The following is a 16,780-nucleotide window of genomic DNA, read 5'->3' as shown; positions in this document are numbered from 1 at the left end:
AATAGAAGAGTCCGTTATGCAAGGGGCCCGCCCTTAATCTGCCCGCGTGCGCCATCATCTACTCAAATAAATGTCGGCCACTAGACGCCCCATTGAATCGTTAGCCGTGAGCCGATTCGAGTCTGTATCGAAGCTTGGAAAGTGTACAGACTCTGTGACGTTGAGTTTGTTCGGTTCCGTGGATGATCGGCCTTGGCTTTGTGATTTCTGAAACGTTTATGCGAAGCGAAACGAACTATTGGGCACTTGCAGGGGAGGGGGAGGCGGTCTAGGCCCTTCTAAGCAGATCTGAGCACGATTAACTGTACTGGGCCAACGGCCGTACTGAAATGTGCTTACAATTCATTATATGCGCGAAACTTTGTCAGGGGAGGCCGTATATTACCATTGACGCGTACAGTACTGTAGTAACCACTAGCACTGGGGCTCTGCCCCAGACCCCGTAGTAGGGGGGCTCTGCCCCCCAAACCCCCCAGTAGTACACTATCTCTGCTGGCCCACCGCGAAGCGGTGCTAAGGGGGGTCTGGGGGGCTGGCCCCCCAGGAAACATAACCACTGGCATAATAACAGGGATGAGTAGCAGTACAGCGAGATCAGCTTCGAGGTTACCCGAGCCGCATGATTACCGCCAAGACGAAGTGACCTTCACGAGTATACAGCACAAAGATCTACTGTATCGCATTCCGCTACACACCCTTCAAGAAAGACGTGATGGAAAACTTCATCTTCATGATGTAGTACTTCGATTTGAGACGTTGGTGAAACGGGGCTGTATAGAACAGCGGCGCTACTGCTAGAAGCGGAGTTCCGGCGACGGATGTGTAGCCTCAATTTTCACTATTGAGATTCCGCACCTACACTAACTACAATAGCTAGCTGCCAAGAGGAAATCATGACACAAGATTCTTCTAATTCAAGAGACTACCATGAGAAGATTGACCAGGCTCTGCAGTTGAGTAGAAGCCTAAAACAGCTATGCAACAGCTTACTCGAAGAAGGTGCGACGAGCGACGTCAAGCGAGAGCTTATGACACAGGTCGTGTTGCTCCGGCAGTATAATCGAGAGGCCCAGAATGCAGTGAAAAGCCTGAAAGAAGATACCAACACACGTAAATTAGAAGTGGACAGCAAGAAGCTCGACATTCAGAATATCACCTACCAGCATAAACACCTCCGGACCGAGATAGAACGGTGTGAAAACTACGAGGCTAAGCACGAAACATTGGATCTGATTCCCGTCGAGGAATTCTTGGCTGAGCATCCCGAGCACAAGGACCTTGATGACCACGAATTGACTCTGGCTCGATTGAGAGACGAGGAAGAGAAGCGATTGGAATTGTTCCAGCAGAAGACCAAACTCAATGAGACTAGGAAGATGCTGCTTCAGGATACCAAATCGCTTAAAGAAGACTTGGAGGACATGAAAGCCTTTGAATTGCAGGTCAACAAATGGCTTGATGTAAGTTCAACTCTTTTTTTTATATTGGTTTACTAACCCAACACTATTTAGGGAGCTGAGCCTTTGCGACGGACATTCGACAGACATTGAACTATTCATCACCATGTATTCCAAAGTTTCGAATTCGAAAGACTTTGAACTATTCATTCCCATGTATTCCAAAGTTTCGAATTGGTCCAACCAGCAAAGTGCACCGCAATGGCAAGCTTTACATGTCTTAGCGTATCATATGGGGGGCGTCTCCCAACGTGCGCCGAAGACACGATAACTCCGCCTCATACTTTCTTGCCAATCCTGCTTTTTAATAGATAGAGAGGCCATGAGTACACCAAACGATGAGGAATCGCCCTTTTCGTTAATGCACGAGCATTACCTCAAAAGAGAGCTGCTCAGATTGGAAGTCGAAGATGAAGTGCTGCGAATGGGGGATTTCAAGAATGTCGGCGCTCTCGGATCACCGTTCACTAACAGCAACAACTACGAAGGGACCTTTCCAATTCTTGGCTACATGCTCCGTAACTGTGTGGTAACATTTCCTTTTGTATCTGATGTAGACGAGAAGGAGTTCTGGGGCTGCCGCGTCCAGCAGTTCTTGGAGGAGTTTGCCCGGAAGGACATCTCGTCTTCCGTCGATCGGACGGAAGAGACCAAGCGGCGTAAGATAGGCGAGCGGATCAAGAAAATGGTCCTGCTCTATACTGCATCGGGCCTACAGACCACGCGCAATGAGAAGAATGCAAAGATTGAGAACGTTGCCGACCGTGGCATCCAGGATGTATCTAAGAGTATAGTGACCCAATCTCTGTCGACGGAGTTCATCAACGGATACAATGTCAACGTATGCGGTGTCAGGTTTGCTTCAACTAGACGAGGGTTTTTGTACGAGCAGACGGCCGAGTTCATAGTGCGGACTGAAATGGGCGATCTCAAAGACTCGCCAGTAGTGCATGTTGCGCGCAAGTACAGCGAGTTTAAAGAGCTGGACAAGAAACTGCGCAAAGAGTTCCCGGGGAAGACGCTGCCGCGGCTACCTTCTAAGAACAAGACGTCAACTGCGGTTTCGTCGTTTTTCGCTAGCGAGGACGCCGATGATGCAGAAGACTACTACGAAGACGATGACGACGAAAAGTCCGAAACAAGATCCATTAGCGAAAGGATAAGCGACAAATTTTATAAAACGCCCAAACCGCCAATGCTTAAGCGGGAGCGGCAACGGACGACGCTAAGAGGATACCTTCGCGAGCTGCTACGAATTCCGCAAGTGGCGCGGAACCAGACGTTCCTCGAGTTCCTATTCAGAGACCGGCTCCACAAGCTAAGCAAGGACGAGATCTACGACATACAACAGCGCAAGAAGCTGGATCTCATCCGTCTTGAGCACCAGCTCAAGTTCTTTGAGATTGCAACCGAGCGGGCGCGTAAGCTGGAAGGCTACATTAGCGAGTTCAAGGCCGAGGTGGTCCAGCGGGACGGCCTACGGCGCATGTTCATGGAGATCAAGGAAAAAAACAGCATTTCGGAGCTGTCGCCCAAGTTCCAAAAGTTCATTGAGTGGGCCGTCATTGAGTTCTCGGCCACGCTGTACCACATGTTTGTTGCCGAGGACTCGTCGCCCGAGTTCTACTCGCAGATCAAGCGCATCCACGGGCTCATGCCGTACACGATCCTCAAGGGCATACTGCGGTACTCGAACCCCGTGGCCATGATGAAGGGCATGACGGACCTTTTCCTGGCTCAGCCGTTTGGCAAGCGATCGCTGTTGCAGAATATTTTCTGGATCGTGCTTAATGATGACATCAAGGCCCAGGAGCGGCTGCTAGTCGAGATGCGCAAGAAGTTCAACTACCCTGACATTATAGCGGTGATCCATGCATATTGTACTTCACCAACAGATGCCCGGGCGCAGGTTCGCGAGTATGCGGCGCACAGTGACGTTGATATCGCGTGTGCCCTTTTCGACTGCGGCGAGCTTATGGGAGTCCGGGTTGCTCCCGCGACGCGTGAACTAGTGAGGAAGTGGCATGCGGCGTGGAACCATGCGGTCGACCACGGCGGTGAGGAGGACAACGATGCTGTAGATAACTTTTCGGCTCTCAAGGAGTACTTCAGGCTCGAGGTGCGAAAGCGGGACAAGGATAAGATCCAGGAGTTTTGGGGAGACGACGTGACGGTGAAGCTAATTAAAGAGCTTGTCACCGTGTTTTACGCGCCGCTGATCAAGGTGTTCAAGTCTGCTAATGTACATGAGTCGGTGGGCGACTTTGAGGCGTTTATGAGCGACTTGATCAAGGTCGTTGACAAGTCGGAGCACAATGTCGCGTCGAGCGACCCAAACCAGCTTGTCGAGACGTTTATCGCACTGTGCACGAAACACCAGGAGAGCGTGTTCAAGTTCATCCACCAAGTCTACCACAACGACGATGGCTTGTTTACAGAACTCATGAACTGGATCAGTGGGCTTATAGAGTTCCTGCGCCAGGGCAACGGCACTGCTATAGACCTGTTTGGCATATATGTTGAAGCACAGGAGAGCGAGTCGGTCGACACGCAGGAGATCATCAAGGAGATGGATGCGATTATTCAATGGGTCAAGGACAGACGCGAATGGCGCGATAAAAAGCTACAGGAAAAGTCGAGCACGCCAGCGAGCCAACAGGACTGGTCTGAGGCCATGCCTGCGGGAGCCATTGAGGGCAACGACTTTGGCCTAGACAATGAGGACCTTGCCGAGTTCCAGGACGAGATGGAGGAACAGGACGACCTGGAAGTGTTTGATACTTCGGTTCAGGGACGCGAGCAGATACTGTTTGAGAATCTGAGTCCCGTTGAGCAGGAACGGCGCAAACGGGAGCTGATGAAGAAGATTGCGAGCCAAACGAAGGCGCCGAAACGACCCGTGGTGCATGAGACGAAGAAGTTGCTTCCGCTCTTCCATAAGGAGCTATGTAAGGCACTCATGTAGATGATGATATTATGCCTTTCCCCCCTGGGAATGTTTAGATATGTACAGGCGATGATGAAGTTGAAGTGATGAAGATGTTCTGAGACATTTCAAGGTCAGTCTCGGATAATTTTACACTGCACTGCTACGTCATAGCTGATAAACTTCATTTACTGTATCAGTATCTTCGCGATACACACTAGTGTTTTGAAAAAAAATTTGAGAGACACACAGTTTAATGATTATCCGATTGGTCCACTAGTCCCTAGGGGTAACATACTGCATATCTCCGGTGATTCTAGACGTTAACTACCTTCCATAAATGAACATTGTGAACGTCATGCTCGGAGCAAAGCTCGGGATGGCTTGATAAAAAGTGTAGTATTGTAAAAAACGCTTCTCGCCATAATCCAGATAGCATATCAAACTGGGTAGTTTAGTCAGTTAAATTAAATTTGGGATACCACAGAGTAGTACGAGATGGACTCGAGGTGATCATCAAGTATGGTTGCCTTGGCATTTTTTTTTCGCAGTTAATAAACGTTTCAAGGTATCATCTAACGGTTTCGTGATGGCTGAGCCAAATTTTCAAACCTGTTTGTGGCATTGCGGATTGAGCGACTTGCCATCGGGCGGCTTCCGCTGAACGTACCCGCCACGACGCAACACTGGGCAGGTCTTAAGCGGCTGGCTTAGACGAGTGTATAGAACAAACTGGTCGGAGATACGGTATCTCTTTACTTACTAGGCAATTACCCAAGTCCGACCGAGACTGATTTTTGCAAAGAAAGACAGTCTTGAACAATGAGTTGTTAGAAGCGTAAGGGTAAGGTAAGTACACATCATGTACCAGAATTTCAGGGCCCTGTAACGTACTACCTCGCCATAGCGCAGGCACTGTACGTGACTAAGCTGTAAGGGAACGGCTCGAAGGCCGGTAGATAACAAAAAATCGTCATGATGATATCATCATCGATCAATTAACGGCTAAACTGCTACGTACCCTATCACCTTCGATAGCCATCTTTTTGTTTCTACATCACAGAATACATTGTATAATGCAAACAGGTCTTATTGATATCACTACTACCGGTTGGTTTTTTTCTGTACTGCACAGTTATATCATCTATGATCCCTCCCTGCTTAGCCGAAACACGCTAACCGGTTGTGTCCACGAAACATTTACTGGTACTGTATCTTTATTGACAAAAATATAATTAACCGCGGGTCGTTCCATCCCGCCAGTATTTCCCCTAAAAAAAGTCTATAGCAATGAAAGATAAACGAGTCGCACCGTTTTTGTTCTCCCCTGAGACCTGTTTTCACATTCCCTCGGCCATCAAACACTCTCTACCCTTACACAATACATGTACCGTCGTACACTGTTTGATGCAACAACTCGGTTAGTCGGCTGCGGACACGCACTGCGCAATGTTCCGAGGGGGGTTTTTCCGAGCTCATCGCTCTCCTCTCCTCCTGCCGCGCGGCAGTTGGGACATTCCGCGTGCGCACGCGCATATTCCCAGCGCAGTGTTACTTTTTGTCGGAACCGCGCCGCCGCGCCACACAGAAAAATAAAAAAAAAGCAGCCAGAAACACTCCAGCCCATCACTTGGTTGAGCTGAGTGAAAAAAGGTATAAAGGACACCATTCCACCCCCATTAAATGATGAGAATTCCATTAAGACTAACTCTACCTCTCCTTAGTCCCAGAATCATATTCCGTTCTTTTACAATGAGTCAAGCATCCCAGGTTACTTCGCGAATTAACAACTTTGGCCTCAACAACACTCAGGCTGAGGACCAGAAGCGATTCAAGGTCTGTGTCGTTGGTTCTGGCAATTGGGGCACTACCATTGCCAAGATTGTCGCTGAGAACACGGCGGCTCATCCAGACGTCTTTGAAAAGGAGGTCAACATGTGGGTTTTCCAGGAGCAGATTGAGGGCCGGAACTTGACCGATATCATCAACACCGACCATGAGAACGTCAAGTATCTGCCAGAGATCAAGCTGCCTCACAACCTGGTGGCCAATCCAGACATCGTCGACACGGTTACTGATTGCGACCTTGTTGTGTTCAACATTCCTCATCAGGTAAGTATCCTCTACACACTACTCTAAAAAGTGCCTTTTTTCCGGGGTTCCGTTGGATCCCCCAACAGATGCGTGATATGGGGTCTTATCAACCCCATGTGTATCCCCCCTCCATCCCCATCCAAAAATACCGCCATGCGTGAGTGAAGTATTATCTCATGACAAGGGAAATTGGAATAATTGGACAGGATGGGAAAAAGTGGAAAAAATGGCCAGTTTTTTGAAAAAATATTGGTATTTGTTGCTAACATGTGTTTATTAGTTCCTGCGAAATATCTGCAAGATGCTGTCGGGCATTGATTTCGCTGGTGTGCGTGCCATCTCCTGTCTCAAGGGCCTCGAAGTGTCCAAGGATGGCGTGTTCCTGCTGTCGGACTACATCAAGGACCAGTTGGGCATGCACTGCGGTGTCTTGTCGGGTGCCAATCTCGCGCCCGAGGTTGCCCGAGAAAAGTTCTGCGAGACGACCATTGCATATGACCGCCCAGACGACTTCTTTGAGGGCGACATCGACGCCAACATCCTCAAGACGCTGTTCCAGCGAACCTACTTCCACGTGCGAGTCTCGTCTGATGCCGCGGCTGTGTCGATTGGCGGTGCTTTGAAGAACGTGGTTGCCATTGCCGCTGGCTTCGTTGAGGGCCACGGCTGGGGTGACAATGCAAAGGCCGCCATCATGCGACGAGGCCTGCTCGAGATGATCAAGTTTGGCGTGACGTTCTTCCCAGGCTGCAAGCCAGAGACTTTCACCGAGGAGAGCGCCGGCGTTGCTGATCTCATCACATCGTGTGCCGGCGGCCGAAACTGCCGAATCGGTCGTGAGTTTGCCAAGAACACCAGCGAGCCAATCGAGGAGGTTGAGAAGCGACTGCTTAACGGTCAGTCTGCCCAGGGTCTTGCTACTGCCATGGAGGTCCATGAGCTGCTGACTGCTCGAAACATGATTGACGACTTCCCATTGTTCACTGCTACTTACAAGATTGCATTTGAAGGCATGAGCATTGACGACCTCCCAGCTTTCCTCGAAGACTAACTAACTCGCTGCTTTTACTATATAGCTAAAATATTTATTTATTGTTTTAATAGAACCTGTTTTTTTATTCCAGCTACGCTACTGTGTGTTCATGGGGGGACCAGTCCCCCCAAACCCCCCTGAGGCTCCGCTGCGCGGAGATATTGTAGCGATTGACCTCCGCGAAGCGGAGCTACGGGGGTTTGGGGGCTGGCCCCCAAGGGTTCCTTCACTTTTATGTGACCAGGGTGAAGCCAAATAGTGTGTTCATGGGGGGACCACCCCCCTGAGGCTCCGCTACGCGGAGATAATTGTAGCGATTGACCTCCGCGAAGCGGAGCTACGGGGGTTTGGGGGCTGGCCCCCAAGTATTCGTTCATGACGGGTTCGACATGGTGGTGATAGGCGATGTGCACGGCTGAAGCGAGTATAATAGAGAGCGGGTAATGCTTAGGCAAATAGATAGGACATGCTGAATATATATGAGGAGGATGGGGGAAGTGTGCTACTCCATGTCCATCCTGTTAGTGTTTTTCTTGTCACGCTGAACGAACTCTTCCTTCTTTTCAATAGTCGCATTGACATGCCTGCGCAGAGCTGCCAGGGGATTTGCTCTGAATTCCTGATTCTTCCACACCTTGTCGAATTGGTCCACCTCGGACTTGAATACTTTTTCGTTATTTCGGGCGCTTTTCTTGGGGTCCAGTTGTGGCACCTTTACAGCAATGAACTTGCCAGTCTTTTCTTGAATCTCAGGCAGAGTCGCCAGCAAATTTTCCAGGTTACCACCAGTGAGGGTATTCTTCTCCTTGCGTTTCCGCCGTCGTACCGATGATTTCGATATGCCGTGGCTGTCTTGTAGTCTTTGCTTGAAACTTGATGTTTTCAGATCCCTCTTCTCTTTTTTAGTTGTTCTTTGCTGCTTCAAGAATGGAATCTCTCCAGTAGGTGGAGCATACTCTTCATTATCGTTACTTGTATCAGCACTTGCCTTTTTGGCTACTTTCTTTCTAATCGATGGGGCCTATCGAAAAAAACAAACAGTTAGACTTGCTTAAAAAAATCGCACACATGTAGATATCACTTACCATTTTCTAATGCACTCGCTACCACCAAAAATGTATCTTTCCAGATCTTCAATCTATCGCTATCTCACTCAGTGTTGAGTCCAATTTTTTTGCAGAGATCAAAAAACCCTAGCCCAATGCTCCCAACGCGCGAGATGCAAACATCACCCCAGAATTTATCACCCCCGTCCACCACTCACAAGGTCCAAAAAAACCTCTTCCAGTGAACTCGCTAGCTGTGCGGGAGGAGTCTTTTTACTATACTTTTGTTAATTTTAAATCATGTTTTCGATGTTGCGACCAATGCGGCCTAGCGTCATGGGCCCTGCGAGATTCGTGCGGTTGTTCCAATCGGCGCGACCTCTGCTGAACAAAACCGCTTCTGACCTCACTTGGAACGAGTTCCTGACATTGCGCATTAAGCAGCGACGAGTCAACGTGGCTTCGTCCTGCGTCACCGCTCTTGGTGGCATGCTCGTAGGCTGGGGGTTCATTGCAAACATTGAGATTGATCCTACGGAGCCGATCCTAGGGTTCGATCCGTTCATGGTCTCTGCTGCTGGGTTGATTGTTTGCGGGTTCCTGGGATACATGGCCGGCCCATCGGTGGGGACCGTTGTGTTCAAGAACTTTATCATTCGAAAGCAGGCCGCGTCATTTGCCAAGAAGAACACCGACTTCCTGAGGCACGTGCGAAAGAACCGACCAGATCCATCCAAGCAGAGCTACGGCAACCCTGTCACCGACTACTACGGTGAGAAGATTGGATCCTTGAAAGATTACCGACGATGGCTGCGGGATGGCCGAGCATATAGACGAAAGGCTGAAAAGTTCTTGTAAAATACCACCCATTATTATTCTCTATGTAACGATATCTCTTTTCAATCTATGATCGTGGAATACGTAGACAAGACGCCAACCGATGACGTAGATTGTAGCACTGGTTATGAATATCCAAATTTCAATCACAATGGTCAATTATGAAGAGGCAATCGCTACAGAATAGGTAATATCACATAATGAATATTCATCAATCGTTACAGAATAGATATTTTTTAAATATAGACTAGCCATTTCGTGGCTTGAAGGTCCAGTAGGTGGTACCAGTCTTGTACTCAACACCCAACTCCAAAAGCTTCTCAAACGCACTGGCAAAGTCCTTGAAGAACAGATCCTGATCCTTGGCATACTTGACAGCCCACTCCTTGAACTTCTTGTCCTGGATAATGGCGTAGTCAGTTGGCAGCATCATCAACGATTTGGTAGAGTCGTCCTGGTACTGCATTGGACCGTCCCACTTTCGAACGTGCCACTTCTCATTGAGAAGCAGAGTGAAAAAGTCGTTAGTGAACACGGTCGGCGAGAAGGTCCATGGTCCATCGTATCCAGATCGGTCAGTGTGGCATCGGCCCAGCGCGTGTGCACCAATCAAAGCAACAATCTCCTGGTCGTTGAAACCCATTCGGTAGAAAATGTCTCGAATGTGCTGCGCACCCTTGTGACCGTCCGGCAGTCGCCCGTCTGGAGTGGTGAACTCGGCCGCCTTGTCGACTCGGCCTGGTCGCCATCGAATAGTTGGACCGCCCATCTCCTGAACCGCAGCAACGCCGCCCAGCGTGTACAAATCACCAGAAGAAATCCATGGGAACTGCTTCTGGATTGGCGCCAAAAAGTCCTTGGCAACAGTCAGCCCGGCATTTGCAGCATAGCCAGACTCACCCTTTTCGAATCGCATCGTGCCGGGGCCGGAGCCACCGTCCCGTCGGCTCTTGTCAAAGGTGCCAGACGAGTGCCACGCGAGTCGCAGCAAGATTGGCGCATAAGAGCCGTCTTCATACTCGTCCTCGTCTTCGAGCTTCTTGGCAATTGCCTGGTAAACCTCATTGTAGTCCTCAAACAGAGCATTCTCGGCAGTCTTGGTGGAGATCTTGCCGACACCGCCCTTCTGATTCTGCGAGTAGTAGTAGTATCCACCACCGAGCGCAGCAATGGCAATGGCAGCGATAAGGCCGGTGTTACCACCCTGCTTTGGTGGAGGAGGAGGTGGTGGTGGTGGGGCCTGCTTCTCAGAGCCCGACTGGGTGGAGGTGGAATTCATTCGAATGGCGGTAACTGGGGCCATTCGCACCCGTTGCGACATGAGTCGCGCCACCTGGCGGGCAGCTGGCTTCAATCGAAGAGACATGGTTAATTTCTAAGTTATAAATGCTGTATAGATTAAAGTATACAGCTTAATAAATAATTGCAATGGAATTGACTACCCAAAAGTGAAATGGAAGAGAGGGTAACAAGTGTACGAAAAAAGGGGAGAAGGAAGGGTGGGACAGGACCGTTATTTATAACCGCGGGAACCTAAAGGAGAAGGGCAACGCTACAAATGTGGCGACTGACAGGGGAAACCAATCTGGTTCGGTGGAGAGGGGGGAGGGGGGAGCTCGGGAAGGGAATGTGGGCAACTTAAGTCCATCTGATGCTTTATGTTTCTCAGTGCAACATCTACTCATCTACCATGGATATAAGGAAATCAACTGGCAAATACATACCAAACGGCTAATTGCCTACTCGCTACGATCTTCCAAACGCTCTCGGTCATTCATTCTCGTCGAACGTGAACAAGCCGGCCGATCGTTTCTGTCCGCGGTAATTTCGTGATGGGCCTGCATCTCTGTAACGTGTGGGGTGCTTTGTTACGGCGCAGTCCTCCAATCACCGCGGGTGCTTTAATAATTATGCGTCGGTCTAGACCGCCTTATCGCGCCATTCTTTCGTGTACGCAAGTGACCGTATAACCTGGTCTGGCGATAACTGCTAGCAGTTTGAAGCAGCCATACAGCCCCTATAATGCGTTAAAAATTTCAGAGTATAGCCATAGTCGATAGTTCAGTTTTATTGCTTGAAGCATTTTTTTACGTTATGATTGTTGTTGTTGTTACTTATTGTGGTTGAGTGATGGCTTGTGATGGTACTACATGTACTCCTGGTTGTTAAGCCGCATGTGTCGGCCCGCTTTACAGTAATGGGCGGTCTCGAACGCTATACGGTATAATTTGTCATTCACCGAGTATCGGCTTTGCAATCAATTCAAAATGCAAATTTCGTGGTTGGCAACATGCTCTAATATCGCCTTCTAGAATCAGAATACGATCATATCCACAAGTTCCGCGTTACTAATACGAGAGCACCGTCGTGGCTTATTAAGAAGCGCAGGAGAAAAGTGGGCAAGGGTTTTATCTCCGCCGCAAGATATGCGGCTCGTACGGCTGATATCATGAGTTTGCCGTAATGGGTTTAAATGCTCATCAAGTTTTCTAATGAAATATTCTTCGCCCATGTACTGCTGCAGCACAATCAACCAGGGTTCATGGTAAACGCGAACCGGCCCGCTGTAAGGCCGCCCAAAATAGAGGGTCGCTCTTTCATTGCATATGTTACCAATTCCCTTATGCGATCTAATATTGTAAAATCTATCAATCGCTTGAATATGATTTATAAACACAGTTACTGAGATTTTTCTTTCTTACAAGGCAATTGAAATTTTACATTTTGTACCGTGCTCGGTGATGATCGTGGTGACAATTTTTCAAAACCGCGACACCGACCGATAGCGAAAATCAAACGAGCCCCAAAAAATGGAGAATACATTCCTGCAAATTGCAAAGAATATCGAGTCTCAGCAAGGGACAGTCGACACAATTAAACAGCATTGCGCTACTACTGATGACGCGTTCCGGCACTGCTCGACATTGGTGTCGTCGATGCATACTTGCCCGCCAGCGGACCTAAATAATCTCGGCAAGAACATTCTTGCCAGCCAGCAATACCACGATCTCAAATTGTCCCTGAAATCTCTCATCCAAGCAGTATCACAGTACCCCTACTATCGATTCAACAACATCTGGAGCCACTGCGTTAGAAACTCAGTGTACATTTTCCTCATCTCGACTTGGCTTCAGAACAAGGATCTACCACATCCAGATGCAGCTGCCGCGGAGTTCAACCTGACAATTGAGCAGGAAGGCAAGGAGGGTAACTTTACATATGAAGACTATCTTCATGCGACCATCTCCGTGGTGAACGAGCTCTCGCGACTGGCAATTAATGCCGTGACGGCTGCAGCAACCGCGACTGCCGCGGAACCAGACTACTCCCTTCCGGTTGAAATTGACCGTTTCCTAAAACAGATTCAGTCCGGATTCTGGGCATTGAACTTGAAGAACGATAGCTTGCGAAGACGGGCTGATTCCATTAAGTACGACGTGAAAAAAGTCGAGGAAATTGTATACGACTTGGCTCTTAGAGGATTGCTCAAGAAAGAGTCGGGCCAATAGATATGTATGCATTCCATATTGTATATTTTGAGCTACTCAGACCTGCTGCAGGCGTAGCGCCCCTACCATTTGGATCATCCACTTTCGTGTATCGCTTTCAAATACTCCCGGCTTGCCCACCTTTTCCCCAAGCTTCTTGAAGGTTGCCGTCGTATCCATGGCAAGCTTCTCCGTTGCTATACACTCTTCCTCATGCTCGCATGGGACATCTTTGCTCGTTACTTGGTGGTAGTGGCATGACACCAGGTCATTGATCATTTGACAGGCGTCCTCAACGTAGCTAATGCATGAAGTTGTGTTATACTCCCTCGAGTTGCTGGAATTGCTCATAAGGTTTAGAATCATCTCCAAGTAACTGGCAGACACGAGCTCGATTCGTCGATTAATGACCCGAATGTCGTAAGATTGTGGCACCACAAAGTTGAACCCCTCAGTATCGTTGTATGCTGTAGCAAGGTCAGTTGTGCTAGCCAGACTCATGTGCGCTAGCGGCTGCTCAACATCACTCGCGTCGACATAGATACTGTAAAGCGACTTGCGGTCGAATTTGGTATGTTTTCCGCTAGGCGTCGCAGGAGGAGTCAGAAACATTGAGTTGTCCACCTTGATATCTGCAATTGTGCTGGTCCGGTGTTTGATCCGGTGAATGGTAGTGTGGTCAACATGCAGCTTAAACAGAGGAAGCGTTGTCGTATTGCCAATGATTCTCCCCGGCGGAATAGACACTTGGACCAAAAGACTGCGTTTCTGGCCAGACACAAGGTTTTGAAGATTAATCCGTTTGAGCGATTCGGGACTGAAATTGGCCGACTGGCTGCCCTTCTCTGTCAGAAGGGCCTTATCCACCCCTGCCAAATTGCCAGCAATGCTCGTTATGGTGGCGCCGGTCAGCGGCTCGAGCTGGATCTGGACGTCCTGGAACACAGTCATCTGGTCTGTCTTCAAACGGCCAAGTATATACTGCTCCAGCAAGTTCCATTCGCGGAGATAGCTGTAGCTCCCTTCGGTGGCCATGCCACAGTACGCCAGTGGGTTTTGATCGTGGTTAAGGGTGAGCCCAAAGGCATGTACAGGAGGGCTGCGGTCAAGAGCGACATCAAGCTCCACTGTGTGCTCGATCGATGCGGCGTCTCCAAGGAGATACACAGCCTGGACAGTACTTGGATGCTTTTCAGCTGTCAAAATCTGCTGTGCTGCGGTGAGGGCGGCCGCCAAGTCGTATTTACATGGTCCCTCGCATTGCTTAATCTTGGAGAAACACTCCTTCCAATGCTTTTTGTTTCGCTTTTTTGTGAGTTTCGTGGACCAGCAAGTGCTTCCATATGCCACAACACCAAGGCGATCAAATTCGTTCATTTGCTGCAAAAGGTTTTCAATTGTGGCTTTGATAGCAGCAAAACGGGTCTCTTGAGACGACTGTGACTCTGGGATAACTAGTACAAAATCGACCGGTGGTTTTGCCATCTGCTTGGCTGCAGCACCGTGTGACAATCGGTTTGGTAGTCCTGGAGTGAACAGACCCAGTCCAATGTTGTCAAAGGCAAACTCCAGGCCCTGGTCGCACAGCGCCGCCTGCCAGGTGTGCAGCAAGGAGTCATCCTCGGAGGAAATATATATTGATTGGATGGTTGCGTTGTCGATATTGAGTGTTAGCACCTTATTTTTGACGGAGCAATGAATGAGGTCGTTAAAGTTGATAGTTGCCTTAACATATGCTGACTTGGCGCCATATTTTGTAGTAAAGTCCTTGACGCAGAGGATGATATTGTCGAACATGTAGCATGTCACTTCCTGCCATGACGCCTGATCTTTAGAGAGGAAGAAAGTCCCATGGAGTCTGAGATTGCCGAACCGCTTGAAATCTAGCTTTTTCCAGTCTTGAATAGACCGCTTGAGCTTCTTGACAATGTAGCTTTGAATAGACATGTCGGTACTTGTCCAATTGTACTTCGATGCGTACGGATTCGAAGGGACGGACACAGTTACCATAACCTGTACAGTGCTATCGCAAGATTCCAGAGGCATGGCCGTTGGAACTTCAGGAACAACTGCTACATTCAGGCAAGAGGACAATTCTGATGTACTTGATGCTCCTGATACCCCAGACTGTGACTTTTCGTCGCGATCGGCTTTCTTCTTGGATGCCTTGAATGGCAAGCTAAAGATCCTTGTAGCCGGCCGCACTTTCTCAGGGGTGTCATGAATAGGATTCAGTTTTCTTCTCGGTGGTGTTGACAGCTCTGAAGTTATAGATGAAGAGCGGATCCTTGTCAGTGATGCAGTGGAGGCCGGACTTGTGAAGCGCATTGATTCTGGCGATGTAGAGGTCAGCGAGGGCAGCGTTGAGGGTGTCTGCATTTCTGGTGTAAATGGTATTTCCGGGCTATCAAATTCAAATGGCATTTGCGGAGTGGCGGAATAGTTACTGCTTGCGTGCGTACGTAGAGAATATTCGCTGCCGTTACCACTGGGCAGAGAAGGAAACGGCTCAAAGGGCGCAATGGGGGACGTAAATTTTCTTCCGGACAATGGTGTGACTGGAGAGTATCCAGGGATGCAAGGGTTCCCCCGTGAATAAGGGGACCGGCCCATTACTCGATGTCCTCTTGGAGAGCCAAAGCTCCTGTTGTAGCTGCTGCTACTGCTGCTGCCGAAAACAGACGACGCAGAGATCATTGGCGGCGACATCAGCTTGTCCTTGACGAGCTCGTGTTCCAAAGAAGAGTCGATTGGCTTGGCCATAGCATCGCAAGTAGGGCACATGGGCAAGCCTGCTGTGTCACCCTCTTTTGGAGCTCTGATATCGGTCATTTGCAATAGACACTCATAGTGGCACACATGGCTGCATTCCAAGGCGATAACCTTCTCGCCTACGAGGGTGTATTCAAGCGGCTCTTCACAGAAGCAGCAGTTCGTCCCACGGAGGTTCTTTTCCCGTCGGTTATTGCTCAGCACGAATGGCTTTACGGCAGGCGGTTCTGAAGCAGCCGTATTGACAGTCGCATGCGGCTTATGCGACGAGTCAATTTTCAGGGGTTTAATTGAGACATCTCTGTGCTCCAGAAAGGAGAGCCGTGGGTGGAAGAGGCTCGTGGAAGCTGAGGATGTCTTTGCTGTGGAAGCGTTTGACTCCCGTCGCTGGGGGAAGTGAGGGCTAGTAGGGCTCTCTCGCAGCAAGTCTGAGAGGCTATACACGGTTAGCTTGATGTACCGAACTAGTGGAACATTGCACATACCTGAACACAATATTAGTGGAGTTTGCCATCGTTTTTTGTTTACAATGTGATACGTCTCTGGCAAGGGGTAAGTGACAATTCAGAAAAGGTCATGGCGCTCAGGAGGTTGTTATAATGCCGTTTGAAATGAGGATCATTTGCATGGTCCGCATTTCCAGCAACACCCCACCACTCGAATTACATATCAGCGTTTCATCATTGAAAGTGGCTAGACCGCCAAATATCTATATGTTTAGCGAAATTAGATGGACTGTGATGGAGTGTGGGGATTCCACTTGACTAGAGCAGTTTGTATGCCATATGTATTGGCATGTGCTTCACTTCACATCAATGGGACTAGCCTTACGCTAGTACACTGTTAATAATATGAGCTATAGTTATAGTCATGCAATAGGTGCAACGTCTGATAAAAATTAGGGGGAGGGCATGCAAAGTGATGTACACTCTGCAATGGCAGGTACCTGTAGTAGGCTTTATCTATTACCGGACAAGTGCGATAGTTCACAGATTGATCAATAAAAATATAGATAAGATTGAGGGACGTGGAAAAGTAATGGCCGACCTGTCAAGTTCATCTAATTGAATTACTATGAGCAAGTTTGTACATATGCTCTCTCTCTGTTGAAGTATGAGGGCACACCA

General features: G+C 48.9%; 8 protein-coding genes across 8 annotated transcripts; 5 read left to right on the top strand and 3 right to left on the bottom strand.

Annotated features, from left to right (window-relative positions):
- Nucleotides 1-893: 893 nt before the first annotated feature.
- Nucleotides 894-1,550, top strand: TRVA0_043S00892 (uncharacterized protein; the record flags this gene model as incomplete). Its single annotated transcript, XM_076686765.1, has 2 exons — nucleotides 894-1,460; nucleotides 1,512-1,550. The coding sequence occupies 2 exons, from the start codon at nucleotides 894-896 to the stop codon at nucleotides 1,548-1,550; spliced, it is 606 nt and encodes a 201-aa protein (XP_076539030.1).
- A 268-nt stretch (nucleotides 1,551-1,818) lies between these two features.
- On the top strand, nucleotides 1,819-4,422 carry LEC1 (Lec1p; the record flags this gene model as incomplete). Its single annotated transcript, XM_076686764.1, has 1 exon — nucleotides 1,819-4,422. One exon carries the CDS (start codon nucleotides 1,819-1,821, stop codon nucleotides 4,420-4,422), a length of 2,604 nt encoding a protein of 867 aa, XP_076539029.1.
- A 1,713-nt stretch (nucleotides 4,423-6,135) lies between these two features.
- Nucleotides 6,136-7,528, top strand: GPD1 (glycerol-3-phosphate dehydrogenase (NAD(+)) GPD1; the record flags this gene model as incomplete). Its single annotated transcript, XM_076686763.1, has 2 exons — nucleotides 6,136-6,495; nucleotides 6,758-7,528. 2 exons carry the CDS (start codon nucleotides 6,136-6,138, stop codon nucleotides 7,526-7,528), a joined length of 1,131 nt encoding a protein of 376 aa, XP_076539028.1.
- A 484-nt stretch (nucleotides 7,529-8,012) lies between these two features.
- Nucleotides 8,013-8,598, bottom strand: SLX9 (Slx9p; the record flags this gene model as incomplete). Its single annotated transcript, XM_076686762.1, has 2 exons — nucleotides 8,013-8,531; nucleotides 8,596-8,598. 2 exons carry the CDS (start codon nucleotides 8,596-8,598, stop codon nucleotides 8,013-8,015), a joined length of 522 nt encoding a protein of 173 aa, XP_076539027.1.
- Nucleotides 8,599-8,877: 279 nt separating this feature from the next.
- PAM17 (Pam17p) lies at nucleotides 8,878-9,414 on the top strand (the record flags this gene model as incomplete). Its single annotated transcript, XM_076686761.1, has 1 exon — nucleotides 8,878-9,414. One exon carries the CDS (start codon nucleotides 8,878-8,880, stop codon nucleotides 9,412-9,414), a length of 537 nt encoding a protein of 178 aa, XP_076539026.1.
- Nucleotides 9,415-9,640: 226 nt separating this feature from the next.
- CCP1 (peroxidase) lies at nucleotides 9,641-10,759 on the bottom strand (the record flags this gene model as incomplete). The annotated part of the gene is made up of 1 exon (XM_076686760.1): nucleotides 9,641-10,759. One exon carries the CDS (start codon nucleotides 10,757-10,759, stop codon nucleotides 9,641-9,643), a length of 1,119 nt encoding a protein of 372 aa, XP_076539025.1.
- Nucleotides 10,760-12,329: 1,570 nt separating this feature from the next.
- On the top strand, nucleotides 12,330-12,902 carry TRVA0_043S00760 (translin; the record flags this gene model as incomplete). Its single annotated transcript, XM_076686759.1, has 1 exon — nucleotides 12,330-12,902. The coding sequence occupies one exon, from the start codon at nucleotides 12,330-12,332 to the stop codon at nucleotides 12,900-12,902; it is 573 nt and encodes a 190-aa protein (XP_076539024.1).
- A 36-nt stretch (nucleotides 12,903-12,938) lies between these two features.
- On the bottom strand, nucleotides 12,939-16,167 carry TRVA0_043S00738 (uncharacterized protein; the record flags this gene model as incomplete). Its single annotated transcript, XM_076686758.1, has 2 exons — nucleotides 12,939-16,089; nucleotides 16,139-16,167. 2 exons carry the CDS (start codon nucleotides 16,165-16,167, stop codon nucleotides 12,939-12,941), a joined length of 3,180 nt encoding a protein of 1,059 aa, XP_076539023.1.
- Between the last annotated feature and the right edge of the window lie 613 nt (nucleotides 16,168-16,780).

Source organism: Trichomonascus vanleenenianus (assembly GCF_965637985.1).
Source record: "Trichomonascus vanleenenianus strain CLIB 3782 genome assembly, contig: TRVA0_043S, whole genome shotgun sequence".
NCBI lineage: Eukaryota > Fungi > Ascomycota > Dipodascomycetes > Dipodascales > Trichomonascaceae > Blastobotrys > Blastobotrys vanleenenianus.
The sequence above is the reverse complement of the archived record's forward strand: the minus strand, read 5'-3'. Positions and strand labels throughout refer to the sequence as shown.